At 60.4% G+C, this 18,054-nt stretch overlaps 1 protein-coding gene across 2 annotated transcripts in view; it reads right to left on the bottom strand.

Annotated features, from left to right (window-relative positions):
• LOC124251849 (uncharacterized) overlaps positions 1–2,360 on the bottom strand; it is an 11,122-nt gene extending 8,762 nt beyond the window's left edge. The window contains exons 1-2 of one of the 2 annotated variants that reach the window (XM_046684750.1): positions 2,096–2,360; positions 1,146–1,838 (exon numbers count right to left, since the gene is read on the bottom strand). In XM_046684750.1, the coding sequence (XP_046540706.1) occupies positions 1,656–1,838; positions 2,096–2,332 (420 nt within the window). In that variant the 5' untranslated portion in view covers positions 2,333–2,360 and the 3' untranslated portion in view covers positions 1,146–1,655. Of the gene's footprint in view, positions 1–1,145; positions 1,839–2,095 lie in introns of those variants that run through there. The other variant, XM_046684748.1, reaches the window with a different exon arrangement.
• Between the last annotated feature and the right edge of the window lie 15,694 nt (positions 2,361–18,054).

Genomic DNA, 18,054 nt, shown 5'->3' with positions numbered 1-18,054 from the left:
GCATCCCTCTTCCCATCCCTCTCCCACATCCCTCTCCCACTGGGCTCTTTTCCCCGCCCGCCAGGGAGAGGCTCCATCCTGCCAGGTCCTGCGGTCCATTCTCAGCCTCCAGGACGCTGTGCTCTCCGAGTTCCCCTCCCGCCTCCCAGCTGCCCCATCGCGGTCTCTTCCGCTGACTCCTCCTCATCTCTGGGCCTTAATGCTGGAGACAGAGCCCTGAGCTGGCCCTCTGCTCTCCTGCGGCTACACTCACGGCCCTGGGGATTGCAACCAGCCTTGAGAATTTAAATGCCACTTAGACCTGACAATGACCTCTCCCAGTGACATCTTCTGCTCAGGCCTCTCTGCCAACCTTCAGGCGGCTGCACTTGGAAACCTCATGGGCAGGCCCAAGCATCAGGTGGGAGACAGAATTCTCTACCCCACCGCTGTCCCCGGATTTGCACCCTGCCCTGTCTGCCCCATCTCCCCGTCTGCCCGTCTCCCTGTCTCCCCGTCTCTGTCAGCAGCAGCCATGGCCCCTGGGTGTGGGGGTGGGTAATGCCCCCAGCACGTTCCTGTGCACCTGGGACCCTGGAATGTGACCTTCTTTGGAAATAGGTCCTTGCAGATGTCACCAGCTAAGGCTGTCGAGATGGTCTCTTGCTGGATCTAGGGTGGGCCCTAAATCCTGTGATGGGCGGCCTTCTAAGAGGACGTACATCCGTATACCTGCGCCCACCTGCACGGCCACCAGCCCAGGCCAAGCTATCCTTGTCTCCCACTTTCACAAAAGCAAGGGTCTCCCCGCGGCCCCCAGTCCCCACCCAGCTGCTTCTCTGTGGCCAGAGAGGCCTTTCGAACCAGAGCAGACCCCAGCTGGCAGGTGCTCAGTGAGGAAGCAGTGAGCTCTGGTGGCGTCAGGCTGGCCGGGGTCCCTATCACAAGCTGGGGCAGCCCTGTCCCTCCCAGCACGCCCAGAAGAAAGGAAATGATTGCAGGGGGAGCTCCCCGGGCCCTGGGGCAGCTCGCTGGCCTCCACCTTCCTCCCTGCGTATTCAGGCCGGGGCCACCTGCCATCCGTGGGAGCCACACTCACGAAGCACAGACTGTGTGCGCCCGACTTCTCAGTACCTCACAGGCACGGTCTCATTTAATGCCTGAAATGAGCAGGAGAGACCCTGAGAGAGAAGCGCAGAGCTGGAGGCGGCCCCCCTCCCGGTTTCAAACCCTGTGACAAAGCCGTCGTCTAACCAAACGGCCTGGGCCTGGCGGAAGGACAGACATGGGCACCAGCGGGACAGAACCGAGAGCCCAGAAACAGGCCCAGGCATGACCGTCAGCTAATGTTTGACAAGGGAGCCAGGAAGGCTCAGGGCAGAAAGGACAGTCTCCCAGTAACGGTGCCCGGTAACGGCATATTCGGATGTACAAGGATGACACTAGTCCCCATCTCACACCACTCACAAAAGTGAACTCGAGATGGACTAAAGGTCTAATCCTTGAGAGGCGCCACGATGTAGGACTGTCGTGGTCCCCGCTTTAGACTCAGGGAAACTGAGGCACAGAGCAACAAAGCCGCTTGCCTAAGGGTGACTCAGCCAGTCCCCGGCAGGGCTGGGATTCGAACCCAGGCAGTTTCAGCACCAGCGCTGGGGTCTTCACTGAGATTCGGCTCACGTGTCCCCCGTGTGAAATCTCTCGCTTCTGGCCAGCCGGGTCGCACACTCGGCCTCGTCCAGAGGGCAGTGCTGTCTTGGACAGATGGGGGCCCTTCCCGCCCTCGGGGAGGCTCCTCCCAGCCGGGGAGACAGGGAATGGGTGACCTGCAAACCCCCTGATGACACGGCCACCTCGACCTGCAACGGAGGGCGCCCGGGATGTGACAGCTCCACCCAGGAGATCCTGGAAGGGCTGCCGGGCCTACGGAGTGATGCTGCGCCCATGGCCAAGCACCCCCATCGCCCGTCTTTGTGCCCTGGGCCTGCACAGGGTGCCGAGTATGCCAAAGCCGGGGGTGGGCACTGGCACTCCAGTCAGGAGTGAGCCACCCGCTCTGTGTCTGGCTGCCCTCAGCTCTCCCGCGCCCTTTCCTCGGGCCGCCGTGACACCGTACCTCGGACCGGGGCTCAAAGCCGCAGGACCGTGTCCTCTCACATTCTGGAGGCCAGAGGTCTGAGTCGCGGTGTGGGCAGGACCTCGCTCGCTCTGAAGGCTCTGGGGGGGTCCTCCCTCGCTCTTCCAGCTCGCCGGGGCTCCAGCCACCCTCAGCGCCTCGGCCTGTACACGTGTCACGCCCGTCTCTGCCTCCGCCGTCCCGTGGTCGTCTCCCCTCGCGCATCTGCGTCTGCATCTCTTTCCTAGAATAAACTTATACTCCAGTCGTGTTGGTTTCAGGTCCCACCCGACTCCAGTGTAACCTCATCTTAACTAAACACATTTGCAACAACCCTATTTCCAAATAAGGTCACATTCTGAGACATCGGCGGTTACACAATTCGCCCCATAACGCTCTCCCTCTCTTTGTCCACAGTCTCTTGTCGCCTCTCCCTGGGCTGTCCCATTAAGCGCATCCATGCTCTCATGTGGGTTTTTCTTAAAGGCTGACTTTTTTTAGAGAGATTGGCACCTGAGCTAACTACTCTTGCCAATCTTTTGTGTTGTTGCCGCTTTTTGGAGTTTTTTTTTTGTTTTTTATTCTTCTCCCCAAAGCCCGCAGACACACAGCTGTATATTCTAGTTGTGGGTCCTTCTAGTTGTGGCGTGTGGGACGCCGCCTCAGCGTGGCCTGACGAGCGGTGTCATGTCCGCACCCAGGATCCAAACCGGAGAAACCCTGCTTTACAGAGGCAGCAACTGAGGCTCGGATCGTGACACACCCAGAAGCAAGGCCAGCTGGGAGGCGAGGGCCAAGGGGGCACACAGCCACCCGACGGGCAGGCGGGCACGCTGTGTGCAAGGAGAAGGCGAGAATGAGTGTTGGGGGCGGTAACGTGTGTCCCCCATCATTCCCGCCGCCCCGCATCGAGAGGGCCCTGGAAGGGTGAGGCATCGTGCTATGGGCTCAGCATGAACTTGCTCTGGAAATCGGAGCAGCAGCATTGCCCCCGTGGAGTCCTTTCCATCCGGCAGGCGCAGGCTGTTACCGCCCCATTTTACAGATGAGGAAACTGAGGCTCAGACAGGCCCAGCGGCACCTTCTTGAGTCACTCATTCGTCAAATATTCATTGAGGGTCTCCTGTGTGCCAGGCCAGGCAGGCACTGAGGGAGCAACAGTGAGTAAAGCGAGTACTTCCCTGGAGTATCGGCCCTCAGGACGGCTTCCTTCTAGCTGGGGGAGGGGGAGGGCACCCGGGAACCTACCGACAGTGTTAGTTCTGGGAATAACAGCAGGTGCGGGCCAGGCGCTGTTCTGAGGGCCCTCCATTCATGAGGTCACTTGTTCGTCCCAACCGCTGCCTGAGGTGGTTTTTATTACCATCCTCATTTTATAAACGAAGCTACTGAAGCTCAGAGAAGGTAAGTCACACGCCCAAGGTCACACAGCCAATAACTATGGAGCCAGGGTTTGAACCTAGGCCTCTCGGGCTCCAGAGCCTGAGCTCAGGAGAGCAACGTAATGTCAGAGGCCATAGGACAGGTGACGGGGCTAAGTGGCCAGGGAAGGCCCGTCCACGGAGGTGACCTATGAGCAGAGACGTGAAGCAAGGGAGGAGGGAGCTGCGGGGATCTCTAGAAGGAACAGCCCGTGGGCAGCCTGGAGGTGAGCCCAGTGTGTCTGGGGCTCGGGGAGGGGCCGATGCGGCTGCAGCAACAGGACGAAGATGTTGTACCCCCTTTGACGCACGACGTCCTTTCAACCTCGTGGAAGTCTCCTGACACATGTTTTCGTAATTATTCTCATTTGACAGATGGGGAGACTGAGGCTCACGGCCATCAACTGAGCTGCCAGGGGGCACACAGCTTGGATCAGATCCCATTGCCCAACCCCAAGAGAAACAGCAGAGAGCAAATGGCAGCAGGCTGGGAGGGCTGCCTGGAGGAGGCGGAGGTCACCAGGACCTGCAGGGATGGGAGGAGCAGGGGGGTGGAGGGAAGGTGCCCCACGTGGCAGGGGCTACATTCCTGGGGGCAGTTCCCCGAGGAGGACAGAGTGCCAGGCACCACCCGGCCTGAGGTCCCCAGGCCGGCTCTGCCCAGAGGGCAGGCAGCCCGGGAGCTTCCTTGTTAGCGCCTGGGCGCCCCAGCAGCCGGGGATGAAAAGGGCCTGGAGGGGAGCCGTCCTAATTTTGGCACACCTGGCAGGGGGCCCGGGGCGGCTGAAAGGGAAGCAGCTGGGGCCTGCCCCATCATTGTTCCAGCTGGGTCCACTGTCTGGGCTTCAAATGCAAGACCAGAGCACAGGGGGGTGGGGGGCGCTGGCCTCTGCTCCTCCTCTAATAGACCAAAGGGCCCTGGCGGCTCAGCTCTTTTTCCTAATTTAAAGATATTTTCAGGCATCTGGGAGCTCCCCTATGGTGAAGCAGGAAGGTTGGAATGGGGGGCCTTGAAACTCTCATCGTGGTTGTCAACGGGAGGACAGAATAGGCCAGAAGGAGGGGGGAATGAAGTTGCTTTGGGGCCAAGGGTGGGACACGGGGAGTAAGGAGACCTCTACTGTCTTCTCGGCTCTCCTCTGCCTCAGTTTCCCCTCTTTGGAACCTCTGCAACCCTCTCCGGAAGGTAGGACCCATGCAGGTGTACCCAAACATGCGCCCCTGCTAAGGAAAAGGGGGCTCTTCGGGGTCAACTCTGGCGGCCTGGAGTTGGGGGACAGTGGGCGTCTTGCCTCATGCCAGCCCCCGGACAGGGCAGCCTGGCCGCGCGGGGCGGGGTGCGGCTTCTCAGAGGCCGAGAAGCTAAGGGGGAGGGACGAGGCTGCCCCGGCCCAGGGGGCTGGTTCGCTCTGGGTTCGGCAGCCCTGGGGCCGGGGCGGAAAGTCAGGCCAGAGGGGCGCACCGCCTCCCTGTCGGGGGACGGTGCCCAGGACCCGGGATCGAGCGGACCAGCGACCCCGGCTGGAGCGGCTGGAGCTCACGGACGGCTGGGGGTCCCCCCGTCCCGGCTCCCCTCACTGCTGGTTCCTCCCCTTTCCCTCTCCCCCCTTCCCCGCCCCCCCAGCTCTCCATCCATCGGGGCCTCCGCCTTTCCCTTCCCTCCCCCCGCCCGCCCTCCTCCCTCTGACTGGCTCCCGCCCCCGCCTCTCCGTCCTCCCAGCCCGCTCTTCCCTCCCTCCCCGCTTCCTTCCTCCATCCCGGCCTCTCTTCCACCTTCCCCAGCGGGAGAGGGGGCCGCACTCCCCCCTCCCCGGGCCGCTCCGCCATCTTGCAGGGGCCGGGGAGGCGCGGCGCGCACGAGGCGTCTTCTATGAAGCCCCCCATCCTGCGTCCACGCGGCGCCCGTTCCCGCGGAGCCCAGCAGCCGCGCCCCCCAGCCGGGGACCCCGCAGTGGAGGCCCCCCGCACGATCCGGGGACCCCGCAGGGGCGGCCCCCCACCCCCGATCCGGGGACCCCGCAGGGCCGGCCCACCACCCCCCGATCCGGGGACCCCGCAGGGGCGGCCCCCACCCCCGATCCGGAGACCCCGCAGGGGCGGCCCCCCACCCCACGATCCGAGGACCCCGCAGGGGCCCGGGGCCCCGGCTCCCAGGAGGGCGCCCCGCAAGCCCCTCAGCGGCCTCGCAACGGCCAGAAAGGGCTCAGGGGACCCTAGGCCCCGCGCTGCTCATTCCCCTCTGCGCTTCCATCTTGGCCTCCTCGCCCTTCGCGGTCCCTCCCTGCCCACGGCCCCCCGCGAGAAGGCCCGGGGTGGAGGGGGCGCCGCCGCCCCTGTTTCCGGGGAGCCGCTCGCCACCCAGGGGCGACGCTGCAGCGACTGGGGAGGAGGATCACACGGGATCCAGGCAGCACACACGCTCACACTCACACACTCACGTACACACTGGGGACCATCGGGGCTCCCGGCTCTCCTGAGGGCCCACACCCGGCCTCTCTCTCGCTGGGCCCTGTTGGGGACACGGGGTCCAGGCTAGTGTGGGGCGGCTCCAGGATGTCTCTCCGCTCGGTCTCAGTTCACACTGCAGCCTGCCACTTGCCTGCCCTGCGGCCCAGGGACAGGTAGGGACCCCCATAGGGACAGGTGGATTTTCTGGGTTTGCAGGCCCCTCCCCCTATTACCCCACTAGCACCCTGGAGCCCCCCATCTCTAAATTTCCTGAGGTCACGCTGCCCATAACATGACACCTTTTGTGTGATTGAAAGAAGGTCAGAATTTGATTTTCTGGCCTTCTCTCATTTTCCAGCTGTGTGATCTTGGGCAAGTCACTTAACTTCTCTGAGATTCAGGCCCCTCTAAGTTGAGGATGACAACCGTCTTCAAATAGAACCTGAATTCGCCCACTTCTTCCCCTTTCTGTGGCCCCCACCCTGAGCCTGGGTCACTGTGGTTGCCTTGCCCACTTCTGCCCTCGCCCCACAGTCCTGAGCACCCCCGAGAGGGGCCTTTGATGAGACAAGAAAGTTCCCGTTGTCCCTCCGTTCAGAAGGCTGCAGCCCATCCCATGGCTCTTAAATTCCATCCACGTCCCTCACTCAGCATCTTCGGGGTCCCTCTCCTCATTGCTTACTGCACTCCAGCTACCCTGAGCCTCCACAGGGCTCTTCCCCCTTCCAGCAACACCCTTCCTTCTGAATCTCCCTTGCCGGCTCTGCCTCCTTCAAGCCCAGCTCCCCGTCACTTCCTCCTGGGATCTTCCCCAGTCCCTCCCCGCCCCCATCTTCCCAGCATGCACCGTCTGATGGTACCTCGTTCTTTGTTTTCGTGTTTTCCGTCTGCCTCACCACCCACCACGGGAACACAGACTCCTTCTAGACCTTGCCTCGTGTTCTCAGGGTCCCACGATATCTGCCGTTATTAGAGTTTCAAATATGTGTTGAATTAGTGAGTTAAATCAATAAGAATGTTGGGACTATTTATGGACGTGACTGATGTGAAGTCCTTGGCATGTCACACGCATTCGAGAAGCCAGGCCTTCTTCATGAAGATGGAGCCAGAAAAGAATAACCTGCAGCTGTTTGCTCTCATACCCACTCCCAGCCCACACCTGGGGAGATCATTTGGTATAGGAAATATTCCCTCCGGAGGAAGATATTTGCAACAGGTATATCTGACAAGGACTCATATCCAGAATATATAAAGAGCTCCTACAAATCAATAAGAAAAAGACACAACCAAATTTAGAAAATGATGGAAGCCTCGAACAGTTAACAGAAGAGAATATCAAAATGGCTAATAAGCACATGAAAAGATGCTCAGCATCAGCAGTCACCAGAGAAATGCAAATAAAGCCACAGGGAGATCCTAGGGCACACCCACCAGAATGGCTAAAGCAAGCAAGACCGATAATATCAAGTGTTGGCAGGGATGTGGAGCAACTGGGAATGGAAATACACTGCTGGTGGGAATGGAAAATGGTACACCTGCTTTGGAAAGCTTTTTGGGAGTATATCCTAACACTGCACATACACGTGCCCTGTGAGCTGGCACATTCCAGTCCCAGGTTTTGACCCAACACCTTTGTGACCTTGTGTTCACCGCAAGAGTGTTCACAGCAGCTTTATTCACAACAACCAACCACAACTTAAATATCCATCGACAGTAGGATAAGTAAGCAAATTGCAGTACCTCCCTACAATGGAATATTAGACAGCAAAGAAAAAGGTCAGACTGATAATATTCGCTACAGAAAGGATGATTCCCACAGGTTTAACAAAAGATGCCAGACACAGAAGAGGACGAGTGGTACGACCCGTTTATGTGAAGTCCAAGGACAGGCAAGACGGAGCCTTGATGACGACGTCAGACTGGGGCATAGTGACCTCCAGGAGGGGGCATAGGGAGCTCTCAGGAGGGACAGACACGTTCCCTCTGGGTGGTGGAGGTGCAGGTTTGTACATCGAGCTGAAACTTAGGATCTGTGCACTGTGTCTTATGCAAATTATGCCTCATTCAAAGAAAAAAAAGGAAGCAGAGAAAAGCAAACATGCCCTACAGCCACGTGTGACCCGGAGGCCGTGCCATCCTGCCGTTTCCCTCCTCGGTGGCTTCCCAGCAGTCTTCCAGGGCGGACAACAGCTGCCGCACACTCAGGCTGGAGGTCAAAGGGTGGGGGTGCCCCTCCCCCGGCACACATGGTGCCCAGGCCGCCAGCCTCGCCTGGCCCCGGGGTGTGGGCGGTGTGGCCGCAGAGCAAGGTCGTGCCCTTGAGGTCTCCTGCCAGCCCTCAGCCCTGCGTCCCCTTCTGGCCTCAGCTGCGGCCCACGCGGCTCCTGCACCAGAAACCGCTCCAGTCTGGTTGCTATGGCGATGGGGCTGCAGCCCCCAGGCCCTGCTGCTCCGTCTCCTCCCCCTTGAAAGTGGAGTGGAAGTCGGGGTGGGGGGACCCCCTTCCTCTGATCCTGAAGGAGATGCTCCCTCCATCAGCTTTGCCCCAAATGCCCCTGGTTTGGAGAGGAGGGTCTGAGTGGACCCCAGACGGTGGTTAAGGATGGAGAGGGGAGGGGTTCCTGCTCCCGGGGTTATACCAGCCCTCCTCGGGGCTCCTGGGTCCCCCAAAAGCCCAGGAAAACATAGTCTGTCTCCAGCTCTGACTTTCCCCAGTGTTCATCCATTTTCTCACAGGAGGCGTGAGGTGGTGGGCAGAGAACGCAGGGCGGTCCGAGTCAGAAGGGAAGGAAGGCCACGGGTCTAGCAGCCTCGCTGTGTGGCCTCAGCTCGCTCCTCAACCTTCCTGTTTCCTCTCTCACAAAATCGAGACTGTAAGGGCTCCTACTTTGTGGCGTTATTGTGAGGACTTCAGCGGATCAACGCATACAACAAGCGCTTAAAGCGACTTCCGCATACAGCTGGTGCTTAACCTCCTCCGTTATGGGCTTTCGGCGCCAGGTCCTGTGTCGGCATCTTCCTGCATCGCAGCGTGCGAACCCTCCCCACAGCCTGGGGGACCGCCATCACCAGGTCCCTTCCACGGACTGGGTGACTGAGGCCCGCGTGGCCTCACAGAGGAGCAGGGTCTCCAGCCTCCCCGCCCGAGAGCTGCCGCGAGCCCTCAGCTCAGCTGCCAAATAGGCTGTGGGCTCCCTGCCCGGAGCGAGCAGACAGGAGCTGCCCGCCTGTCCTCGCCTCCCTTCTTCCTGCTTCCTGTGCGTGCAAGTCCCAGCTGCTGTAGGGCCAATGTCCCCACAGGTCTCCATGGCTTCCTGCCCCTGCCCCTCCCTCTTTTACGCCCCACAGGGGATGCAGGAAACCCCTCCCGGTGGTGACAAAAATCCAGATATTAAAGATGAACCCTGGGGCCCACCCGGTGGTGCAGTGGTTAAGTGCACACATTCCGCTTCTCAGCAGCCCGGGATTCGCTGGTTCGGATCCTGGGTGTGGACATGTCACTGCTTGGCAGGCCATGCTGTAGTAGGCATCCCACATATAAAGTAGAGGAAGATGGGCACGGATGTGAGCTCAGGGCCAGTCTTCCTCAGGAAAAAAAAAAAAAGAGAGGAGGATTGGCAGATGTTAGCTCAGGGCTAATCTTCCTCGGAAAAAAAAAAAATAAGTAAAGATGAACCCTCCCAACCCCTATCCCAGCTCCCTCTTTAGGGGACCCATTGTTGTCTGTTTGGGGTGTATCCTTACAGATCTTTTTCTGAACATTCACATACACCTATCCACACCTAGATAAGTACTGTATTGATTCGTGTGATGGCTTTGGGTTCCCTCAAAGGCAAAGACCCCGAGGCAAGCCAGGATTTGGGGGCCAGCTGTTGGTCTGAGAGGCGGTCCCAGGAGACAGCTGCAGGGGATGGGAGAAGCCAAGAAGGAGGGGGACGTGGTACTTTTCAAAGATGGCCACCCCTCCCATTTCTCCACAGCATGTGGCGCTCCTCCCAAGGGAGGCGGGGTCTGGCTGGCTCCCCTGAGCCTGGTGACCCCACCGCTGGAGGATGCTGAGGCCAGGTCGGGAGGTCAGAGGGCGTCTGCACGCTCTCTCCTCCCTGCCCCCTCCCCTCCCCTCCCTCCTCTCTGTCTCTCTAAGTTCCTCCCCTCGGACCCCAGCCGCCATATGTAAGGAGCCCAGGCCACTCAGGGGGCCACATGTTCCAGGACAGCGTGCCAGCCCTCAGCCAGCAGCCCGCGACAGCCGCCAGGTCCTCGAGAGTGAGTGGCCCCCGGGTGACCCCCGCTGCAGCCCTCGGGGCTCCCCGCTGAGGCCTCAGCGCTTAGGGAGCAGCCACATGCTGTGCCACTCGTGCCCGGCGGAACTCCTGCTCCTCAGAAACACGGGAGATTGTAAGTGATCGTGTGTTTTGAGCCGCTGAGTTGTGGGTGGTTTGTTAAGCAGGATCAGACAATTAATACGACAGGGAGGGGAGGAAGCTGACAGGGAGGGGAGGAAGCCGCCCGGGCATTAGGAGCAAATAACCCCTGTGGGCGCGTGGCCCTGTGTCCTGCTGGGCCTCTGGGGGACTCTGTGTGTAGACTGTGCATCTCAGAGTTGTCTCTGCCAGGTGAGGGAGCAGGAAACCCACCAGCAACCACCCCTCTCTGATTGAGGCTGCTTCTGGGGGTGGTAAGGGCCTCGGCACCCTCCCAGGTGGGGATGCAGCTGCTGGGGTGGGATGCTGGGAACCTCTATGGGAACTGCCTGCTGGAGCTTCAGATGGCCCCAGGGCAATGGGCATTGACCACACTGCTCCACACAGTTCTTTCTTTCTTTCCTTCCTTTTTTTTTTTTTTTTTTTGCTGAGGAAGATTGACCCTGGGTTAACATCTGTGCCCGTCTTCCTCTATTTTATATGTGGGTCACTGTCACAGCCTGGCTGACAAGTGGTGTAGATCCACGCCCCAGGATCTGAACCTGGGAACCCAGGCTGCCGAAGAGGAGCATGAAAATTTAACCACTAGGCCAGGGGGCTGCCCTCCCCCATGCGCTTTTCGACATAAATTATACCATCCTGCACAAATTGTTCGGAAGCTTGCCTTTGTCACTGCATTACTGTCCTGTGGCTGTTGAAATGTGGGGCCACAACCTGGGTGGCCTAACACACAGAGACGTCTTCTCTTGCCGTCTGAGGCCAGAAGTCTGAAAGGAAGGGCCACAGGGCTGTGCCCCCTCCGGAGGCTCAGGGGAGGGGCCTTCCTCACCTCTTCCAGCTTCCAGGGGGCTCCTGGCCTTCCTCCTTCCTCCCCAGGTACCCCAAATCTGCTCCTCCTGTCTCCACAAGGATGCCAGCCGCTGGGTGCGGGGCCCACCCTCTCCAGATGCATAACGAGCTACGGCTGCAAAGCCCCCTTTCCAAGTCAGGCCACGTTCCCAGGTGCGGGGATCAGGGCCCGGACCTGTGTTTTTGGGGGACACAATTCCCCCACTACCATCCCAGCAGACCTCCAAGCTTTTCCATCTCTTTTTCTTTCTGCCTCGTTCTCCACAGTCCGGACCATAAATCCTCCAGCTTGGGCCCAACCTTAGATGGTTTCCAGCTCTCTGTTCTGCCGAAGCCTGTGTCTGTACCATCGTGTGCGGGAGAGCGTTTCCTCCAGAAGGCGCGCCCACCGGTGGGAGGACTGCTGGGTGTGACCCTCGGCTGCAGGGGGAGGAGCAGGGAGCCCCCATACGCCGTCTTTCTGGCCCTCCTGCCCCCGACTCAGGGCGGGCGGCTCTCGGCTTCCTGGTCCCCTGGCTCCCAGCGGGTTCAGCCCACCGGGAGGTGCCGGGAGGAGGTGGGGGACAGGAGGGGAGCTGGGTCGGCTCTGAGCCTCCCCTGCCCGCCGGCCACTCGCCTGGCCAGGGCCACAGCGCCTCGGGGTGGCACCGGACCCCCAGCCTCACAGGCCCAGGGTCGCATCGGGCAACTTTTTCTCTAGCTCAGACCTCAGGTCACCCACTCAGACGGCAGAGTGGGCCTCCCATGGGGACCCTGACCAAAAAAGGCTCTCCGTCTTTCCTATATTTGGGGAGAAGTTTTAAATATTTAGCTTTTTTTTTTTTTTCCTATTACAGACAGGAAACAGTGGGTGATGCATCTTGTGGAGAGGGACCAGGCACAGCCTCCGGGGGCGGGCTCCCTGCCATCCCTCGCCTTCTGCAGGCCCTCGCTTCCCCTGGGCAGCTCCCTGTGCCCGTTTGGCACGGCCCGTCTTGTTATTGCTGTGTCTGGACCACGAGTTGATGGACGATAAGTGAGGGCCGGAAGCATCAGCCAGCTCGACTCCTCAGGAGCGCGCGGACCCCGGCCACACGCCAACCTCATCATCTCAGCGTTGCTGGGACCCCGTCTTGCTGGAGCTCGCGGACCTTCTGGTCACACGCTTTCGCCGATGTGTGCACTTTGGTGCACAGGGTTTTCCCCACATCTGGATGTGCAGCTGAGTCCAGGCGGTTAAGCCAGACAGACGCCTGGGGGACAACACGGGATGTTATTCACCTTGTGTGGGAGTCGGGGGGTGGGGAGAAGCAATGGAAACCAGTCCAGAAGGTTCAGGACACAAGCTCTTGATTTCCCAGATTCATCATTTGCTTGGGGAGTGACCTTGGACAAGCTCCTCATTTCCCCGTGCCTCAGTTTCTCCATCTGCAAAGCAGACCTCGTGATAGCAACCTGCCTCCTAGAACCGTAGCAGGAACTCAGCCAGCCACTGGCGCACAGCAAGCACTCAGTAGGTGACAGCGACGGGAGCCACTGGAGGCAGGACCCAGATTCCAGCCTTCAGGGCTGGCCCAGAGGAGCCAGGGGCGGCCCGCCCCCAGCCCGCAGCCCAGCAAGCCTGTTAATTACCTCTGGGCCGGGTGTTAATGAGCCAGGGAGGGCTCCCGGCAGCCCCGTGTCTGTCGATCTCATCTAATCTCCAAATCCTCCTTAACCCTCGATTCCTGCCTTTCCGGGCCAGGAGGCCCCAGGCAGGGCTTAGCTCCTGCGAACGAGGCTGGGAGGCGGAGCGCCCTGGGGGACATCCAGCCTCCCGATCGTCCGATCATCTCTTCGGAGGAGGGGCAGTGTGGTCGCTCTCCCTGCCCACCCCCCAGCCTGCCGGCGCCAGCACACCCGTCTCTCCCGTCTCTCTCCCCTGTCTGGTAACCCCCCTGTGGCAACAGAACCCCAGGAAATGGCCCCTCCGGCAGCGCGGCCTCCCAGGGCCGCATCCGCGAGGGGGACTCGGCCTGGTGGCTGCTCTGCCCTGCTGCCCTCCCTCCCTCCCTCTCTCCCTCCTCAAGAAGCCAAAGCAGCTGCTGAGCGCCTGCCCCGGGCTGTGCTCCGCTGGGTGACCTGGCTGTGTCCCGGGGGGCACAGGGGCTTTACCTGGAGAGGCCTGCGCTTTTCGGGACCTTGGGCGACATCGACTGTTGGGGGCGGGGGGCTCCTCAGCTCTCATCTTTGAAGTGAGCCCTCCGCGATGGGGCAGCCAGGGCCCCCACACAGAGGCAGCCTCAGAGGGGCAGCTTGGTGACATTTGGAAGCTCTGAAGACAGGGCGGCCTGGGTTCAAATCCTGCCCTTGCCACTTTCCACTGGGAGACCCCAAGCAGGTGACTTTGCCTCTCGGAGCCTGTCCCCTCAGCTTGCAGTCCCCGCCTCTGTTTGGGTGAAGAACTGAATGAGCAAGAGGGTTGGAGCCAGTGCTCCTCCCAGCCAAGAGGAGAGGATGCAACCAATGGGGCGGGACGAGGAGGGGTGGCTCCCACCTGCGGTGGGCCTGGGCTGCAGGCTGGGGCTGACGCAGGACTTGCCTGGTCCAGGTGGCCTGCCTGGACCGGGGTGGGGTCTCTGTGTGGGGGGTGCCTGTGGGCCCAGGGCTGGAGGGCAGGCAGGCTCCAGCCCACCCCTCCCTCTCCAAATGCGTGACAGAGCCCTGGGGTCTTGTCGGAGCTCAGGGTCGGGCATGCCAGGACTTGTGCCTCAGTGACTGGATGTGCATAGCACACACCTGGGGCACACCCGGAACACACCTGGAGCACGCCTGGAACATACCTGGAGCACACTTGGAACACACCTGGAGCACACCCGGAACATACCTGAGCACGCTTCCCAGGCTTCCAGCCACTGGCCCATCTTGGTCCTGCTCAGCCGGTGTCTGAGCGAGGTGTCTTTTCCTGATGAAACATGAAATGGGAACGTGGAAAGAGCACTCACCACGGGCCGGTCGCTGTCCTAGCTTTTGCCTTCCTTCCCTCCCTCAGTTCTCGGGACAGGTGTCAGCTGTGGGCCGGGTACTTCCGGCCCCTCCTGCGCACAGTGGACGGGGCTTCCTCCCACCCCATGGGGGGCGAGGTCACGTGGCTCCCACCAACGAGCTGTGGGTGGAACTGACACCTCATCCCCCTGCTGAAGCACTTAATCGCCCGTGTGAGACCCTCCAGAGCCCTTTCTCCTTCTGGCACGACAGCCAGCGGTGTACCGGAATGTTCCAGAATGTGACTGCTCTGCCAGTGACTACTATGAGCAAAGCCCCCCTCGGATGAGAGACGCCGTGTGATTTTCAGCCACTGAGAGGCTGGGTTTCTTGGTTTCTGCAGCCTCGCCTAACCATTGGAAATCACCCCCATTTTACAGCTGAGGAAACTGAGGTGCAGACAGAGCAAGTCGCCGGCCTCTGTGAGGGCCGCCGTCAGAGCCAGAATCTGGGCGGTCTGACCCCAGACTCCTGCTCTTGTTTCTAAACTGTCTGTGGCGGGACACAGTCCTGCGGGGGCGCGGAGACCATGGATCCTGTGGGGGGTGGCTTCTGCCATCCTGTCCCCTCCTGTGTTTAGGGCTTTTTCCTTCTTTTTTCCTGAAGTGCTGGCTCTCCTGGAAGGTTTCCCTCTGTCGCTGCCCAGGGGGAGACCCGGAGGCTGGGGTAGGCCCAGGGGGCCCCCGCCTCCCCCAACCCTCCCGGAAGGTTTGGCGCGTTTAGCTCCGAGGAGGGGCCTGTCCCTCGTCCCAGCAGAAGTCGGCCCCCGCTGGCCTCAGTGCCGGAGCCCCCTCCCCTACTGCAGCCCGGGGAGCCCTCTCCCCACCGCGGCCCCGGAGCTGGGTGGGTGGCACAGGGAGAGAACCGCTGAGGCGGAGAGTGGAGAGGACGCAGACACGCCTCCCTCTTCTCGGGGCTGCGTGCTCTCCTCCTGCAGGTCTCGGTGGCCCCCCTGCAGCCCCGGAGAGAGCAGCCCCGGCCCCCCTGCCCTCAGAGGCGCCCGGGACCCCAGCCAGGCCGGGCTCAGCACGCCGCCCCGCCCCGGCCCTCGGCTCCCCTGCCCTGACCAGTCACCTCCACACTTACTCTGCATTAAATACCAATTGGGCCAATTTTCTGCTGTAATTAAAACCTCGGCAGGCAGCCATGTTCCCTGCTCCGGGGATGGGTGCATTAACCTCTGGTTCTAGAGGAACGTGAGGCGGGCGAGTGGGACAGACCAGGGCTCGCCCTGGGCCTGGGAGGGCCCCACGGGGAGGCCGGCGTGGAACCGTCCTGTCTCCACATCTGGCTCTGGGAGGGGACAGGCGGCCGTGTTTGCAGAAGTGTCGGTATCTGCCTTTGCTGCTCCTGCGGTGGACACTCAGACATACCCCCCATGCTGGCCTGCTGTGAGCCCAGGCCTGCCGTTCAGCACCGAGCGCCATCCGAGAGCCCCATTTTCCAGATTAGTGCCCAGCAGCACGTCCTGGTCCTGGAAACACAGCCTCTTCTAGCTCAGCGATCCAGGCTGGTTTGTTACGTAGCACAAGCCAGGCCGTCCTGACTGCTATGTGTTGTAGCTCCGCTTAGAGGCAGTGAAACTGAGGCCTAGTCTGCTCACTGATCCAGCGGACACCACGACGGTTCTGGCGAGGGAGCCCAGATCCTGGAGAGACCCCCAAGGTTGGCAGGGGGAGCCAGCTGGGCTGGTCCCAGGTCCCTCCAAGTCAGAAGGTCGTGGCTCCAGCCAGCTGCCCCCATGGCAGCTCAGGCGGTCAGCTCTCTGTGCGTCCGAGAGCCCGCAGCTTGGAGCATGATCCAGCCCCAAGAAGCCACTCTGCTTTTTTTTGACTCGATAGATTTTATATCTTAGAGCAGTATGAGATTCACAGAATTGTACAGATAGTGCAGACAAGTTCCCTATACCGCTCTGATTTCTCCTGTTATTAACATCTTTCGTTAACGTGTTACCATCAGTCTCCATACATCATCATTAACTGATGTCCACAGTTTCCGTCCCGGTTCACTCTTGATGCTGCGTGTCCCATGGGTTTTGACAGCTGCCGGATTTCACAGATCCACCTGTCTTGGGTGTGTGGAGTGGGGTCTGGCCCCACCGGGGTTCAGGGTCACTTCCTCCCGCCAGCATGTCCGCCTGCCCCAAACTCTTCTGGCCACCATCTCCGGGTCTCACTTTTGGGGTGCGCTGCAGTGTCCACGTATCTCTGCACCCTGGGCCTCCGTGTCCAGGACTTGGTGTCCGCAGGGCTGTAGGGTGGAGCCTACAGCCGAGAAGCACTCAGACAAGATCCATCAGGCAGACAAGAAACATGCGCTGCTGTGGTTCCTGTCGACGGTGGGCAGGAACGCAGGACTTGGCCAATAATGGTTGTGAGGTTTGCCTGGCACCTTCTGGACATTGTCCTGCAAACCGCCCACTGGGAGGCCGAGGGCAGGAGTGGAGGTCATCGGCAGTTAACCCTTGGTGGCTCCCGTGCGCTGTCTTCTTGGCCACTGGTCTGACTCCCTCCGGCCTCCCGCTGGGTCCGCAGGCTTCAATTCCCTGAGTTAAATTCCTTCCCATCGAGACACCTGCAGTGGCCTCTGGCCTGAGCCGAACCCCAGCAATGGATTCTGGGAGGACAGGCTTCCAGGCTCCGGAGGGAGGATCTCAGCTGGCTGTGTGGATGCTCCCTTCCCGCCTCTCAGTTCCTGGCCTGCACCCGGCCTCTGCCTGTGGGAGCCGCCAGACGGACACTCTGAGAGGCCCCCGAGGCCCCCGAGTCCTACTTCAGGGCCTTCTGATGGGCCGTTACCCACTCGCCCACTGCATGTTGGGGGGCTCGCCACCCCACTCCGGACCCCTCACCCCCGGTGGGGCGTCATGCCTGCTGTTCCCCACGTATTTCTGGTCCCCTTCCTGGGCAGAGCCACACCTCCTCGCCCCCTCGTGTCTCACTGGGGCCGAATGATGAGTCCTGGCCAATGAATTCTGAGCAGAACTAACACGCATCACTTCTGGGCCAGATGGTGCCGATGCCTCACTCCCTCTTCTAAGGACACTTGTCATGGGATGTGGAGCCACCCAGGTCACCCAGGAGGACTCAGCTCGGGATCCCCAACCTACTGACATCCGCAAAGACCCTCTTTCCAAATAGGGTCACATTCACAGGTCCCAGCTCTAAGGACAGGGACGTACTTCTTTTTTTTTTTTTTTCGTATTGGCACCTGAGCTAACAACCGTGGCCAATCTTTTTTTTTTTCTGTTTTATCTCCCCAAATCCCCCCGGTACATAGTTGTATATCTTAGTTGCAGGTCCTTCTAGTTGTGAGATGTGGGACGCCGCCTCAATGTGGCCTGACGAGCGGTGCCATGTCCATGCCCAGGATCCGAACCCTGGGCCGCCTCAGTGGAGCGCGTGAATTTAACCACTCAGCCATGGGGCAGGCCCTGGGACATACCTTTTTTGGGGTCACTATCCAACATACTATTATTATCCCACTTTCCAGGTGAAGAAAGAGGGGCAGAGAAAGTCCGAGCGTCTTGTCCAACATCACACAGCCTGCGAGAGGGGAGGGTGGGCTGCAGCTCGGTCAGTCTGCTCCAAAGCCTGGGCTTAGAACCCGCTTCCTGTCAAAGGCAAAGCAGAACAGAACCCCACTCCCAACAGATTGTGAATTCTGGTGGAGGAGATGAAAACAAATAAACAAATAAATGGATATATGGCAGCGTCAGGGAGAGCTGTGAAGACAAACCGGGCAGGGTAACGGGCATGAGGAAAGGACTCTCTCCTTTCTTGGGACGATCAGGGAAGGCTTCCTGGAGGAGGCG

Source organism: Equus quagga, chromosome 14 (genome assembly GCF_021613505.1).
Source record: "Equus quagga isolate Etosha38 chromosome 14, UCLA_HA_Equagga_1.0, whole genome shotgun sequence".
Classification (NCBI taxonomy): Eukaryota; Metazoa; Chordata; class Mammalia; order Perissodactyla; family Equidae; genus Equus; species Equus quagga.
Note: the sequence above shows the minus strand (reverse complement) of the source record. Positions and strands in the feature narration are given on the sequence as shown.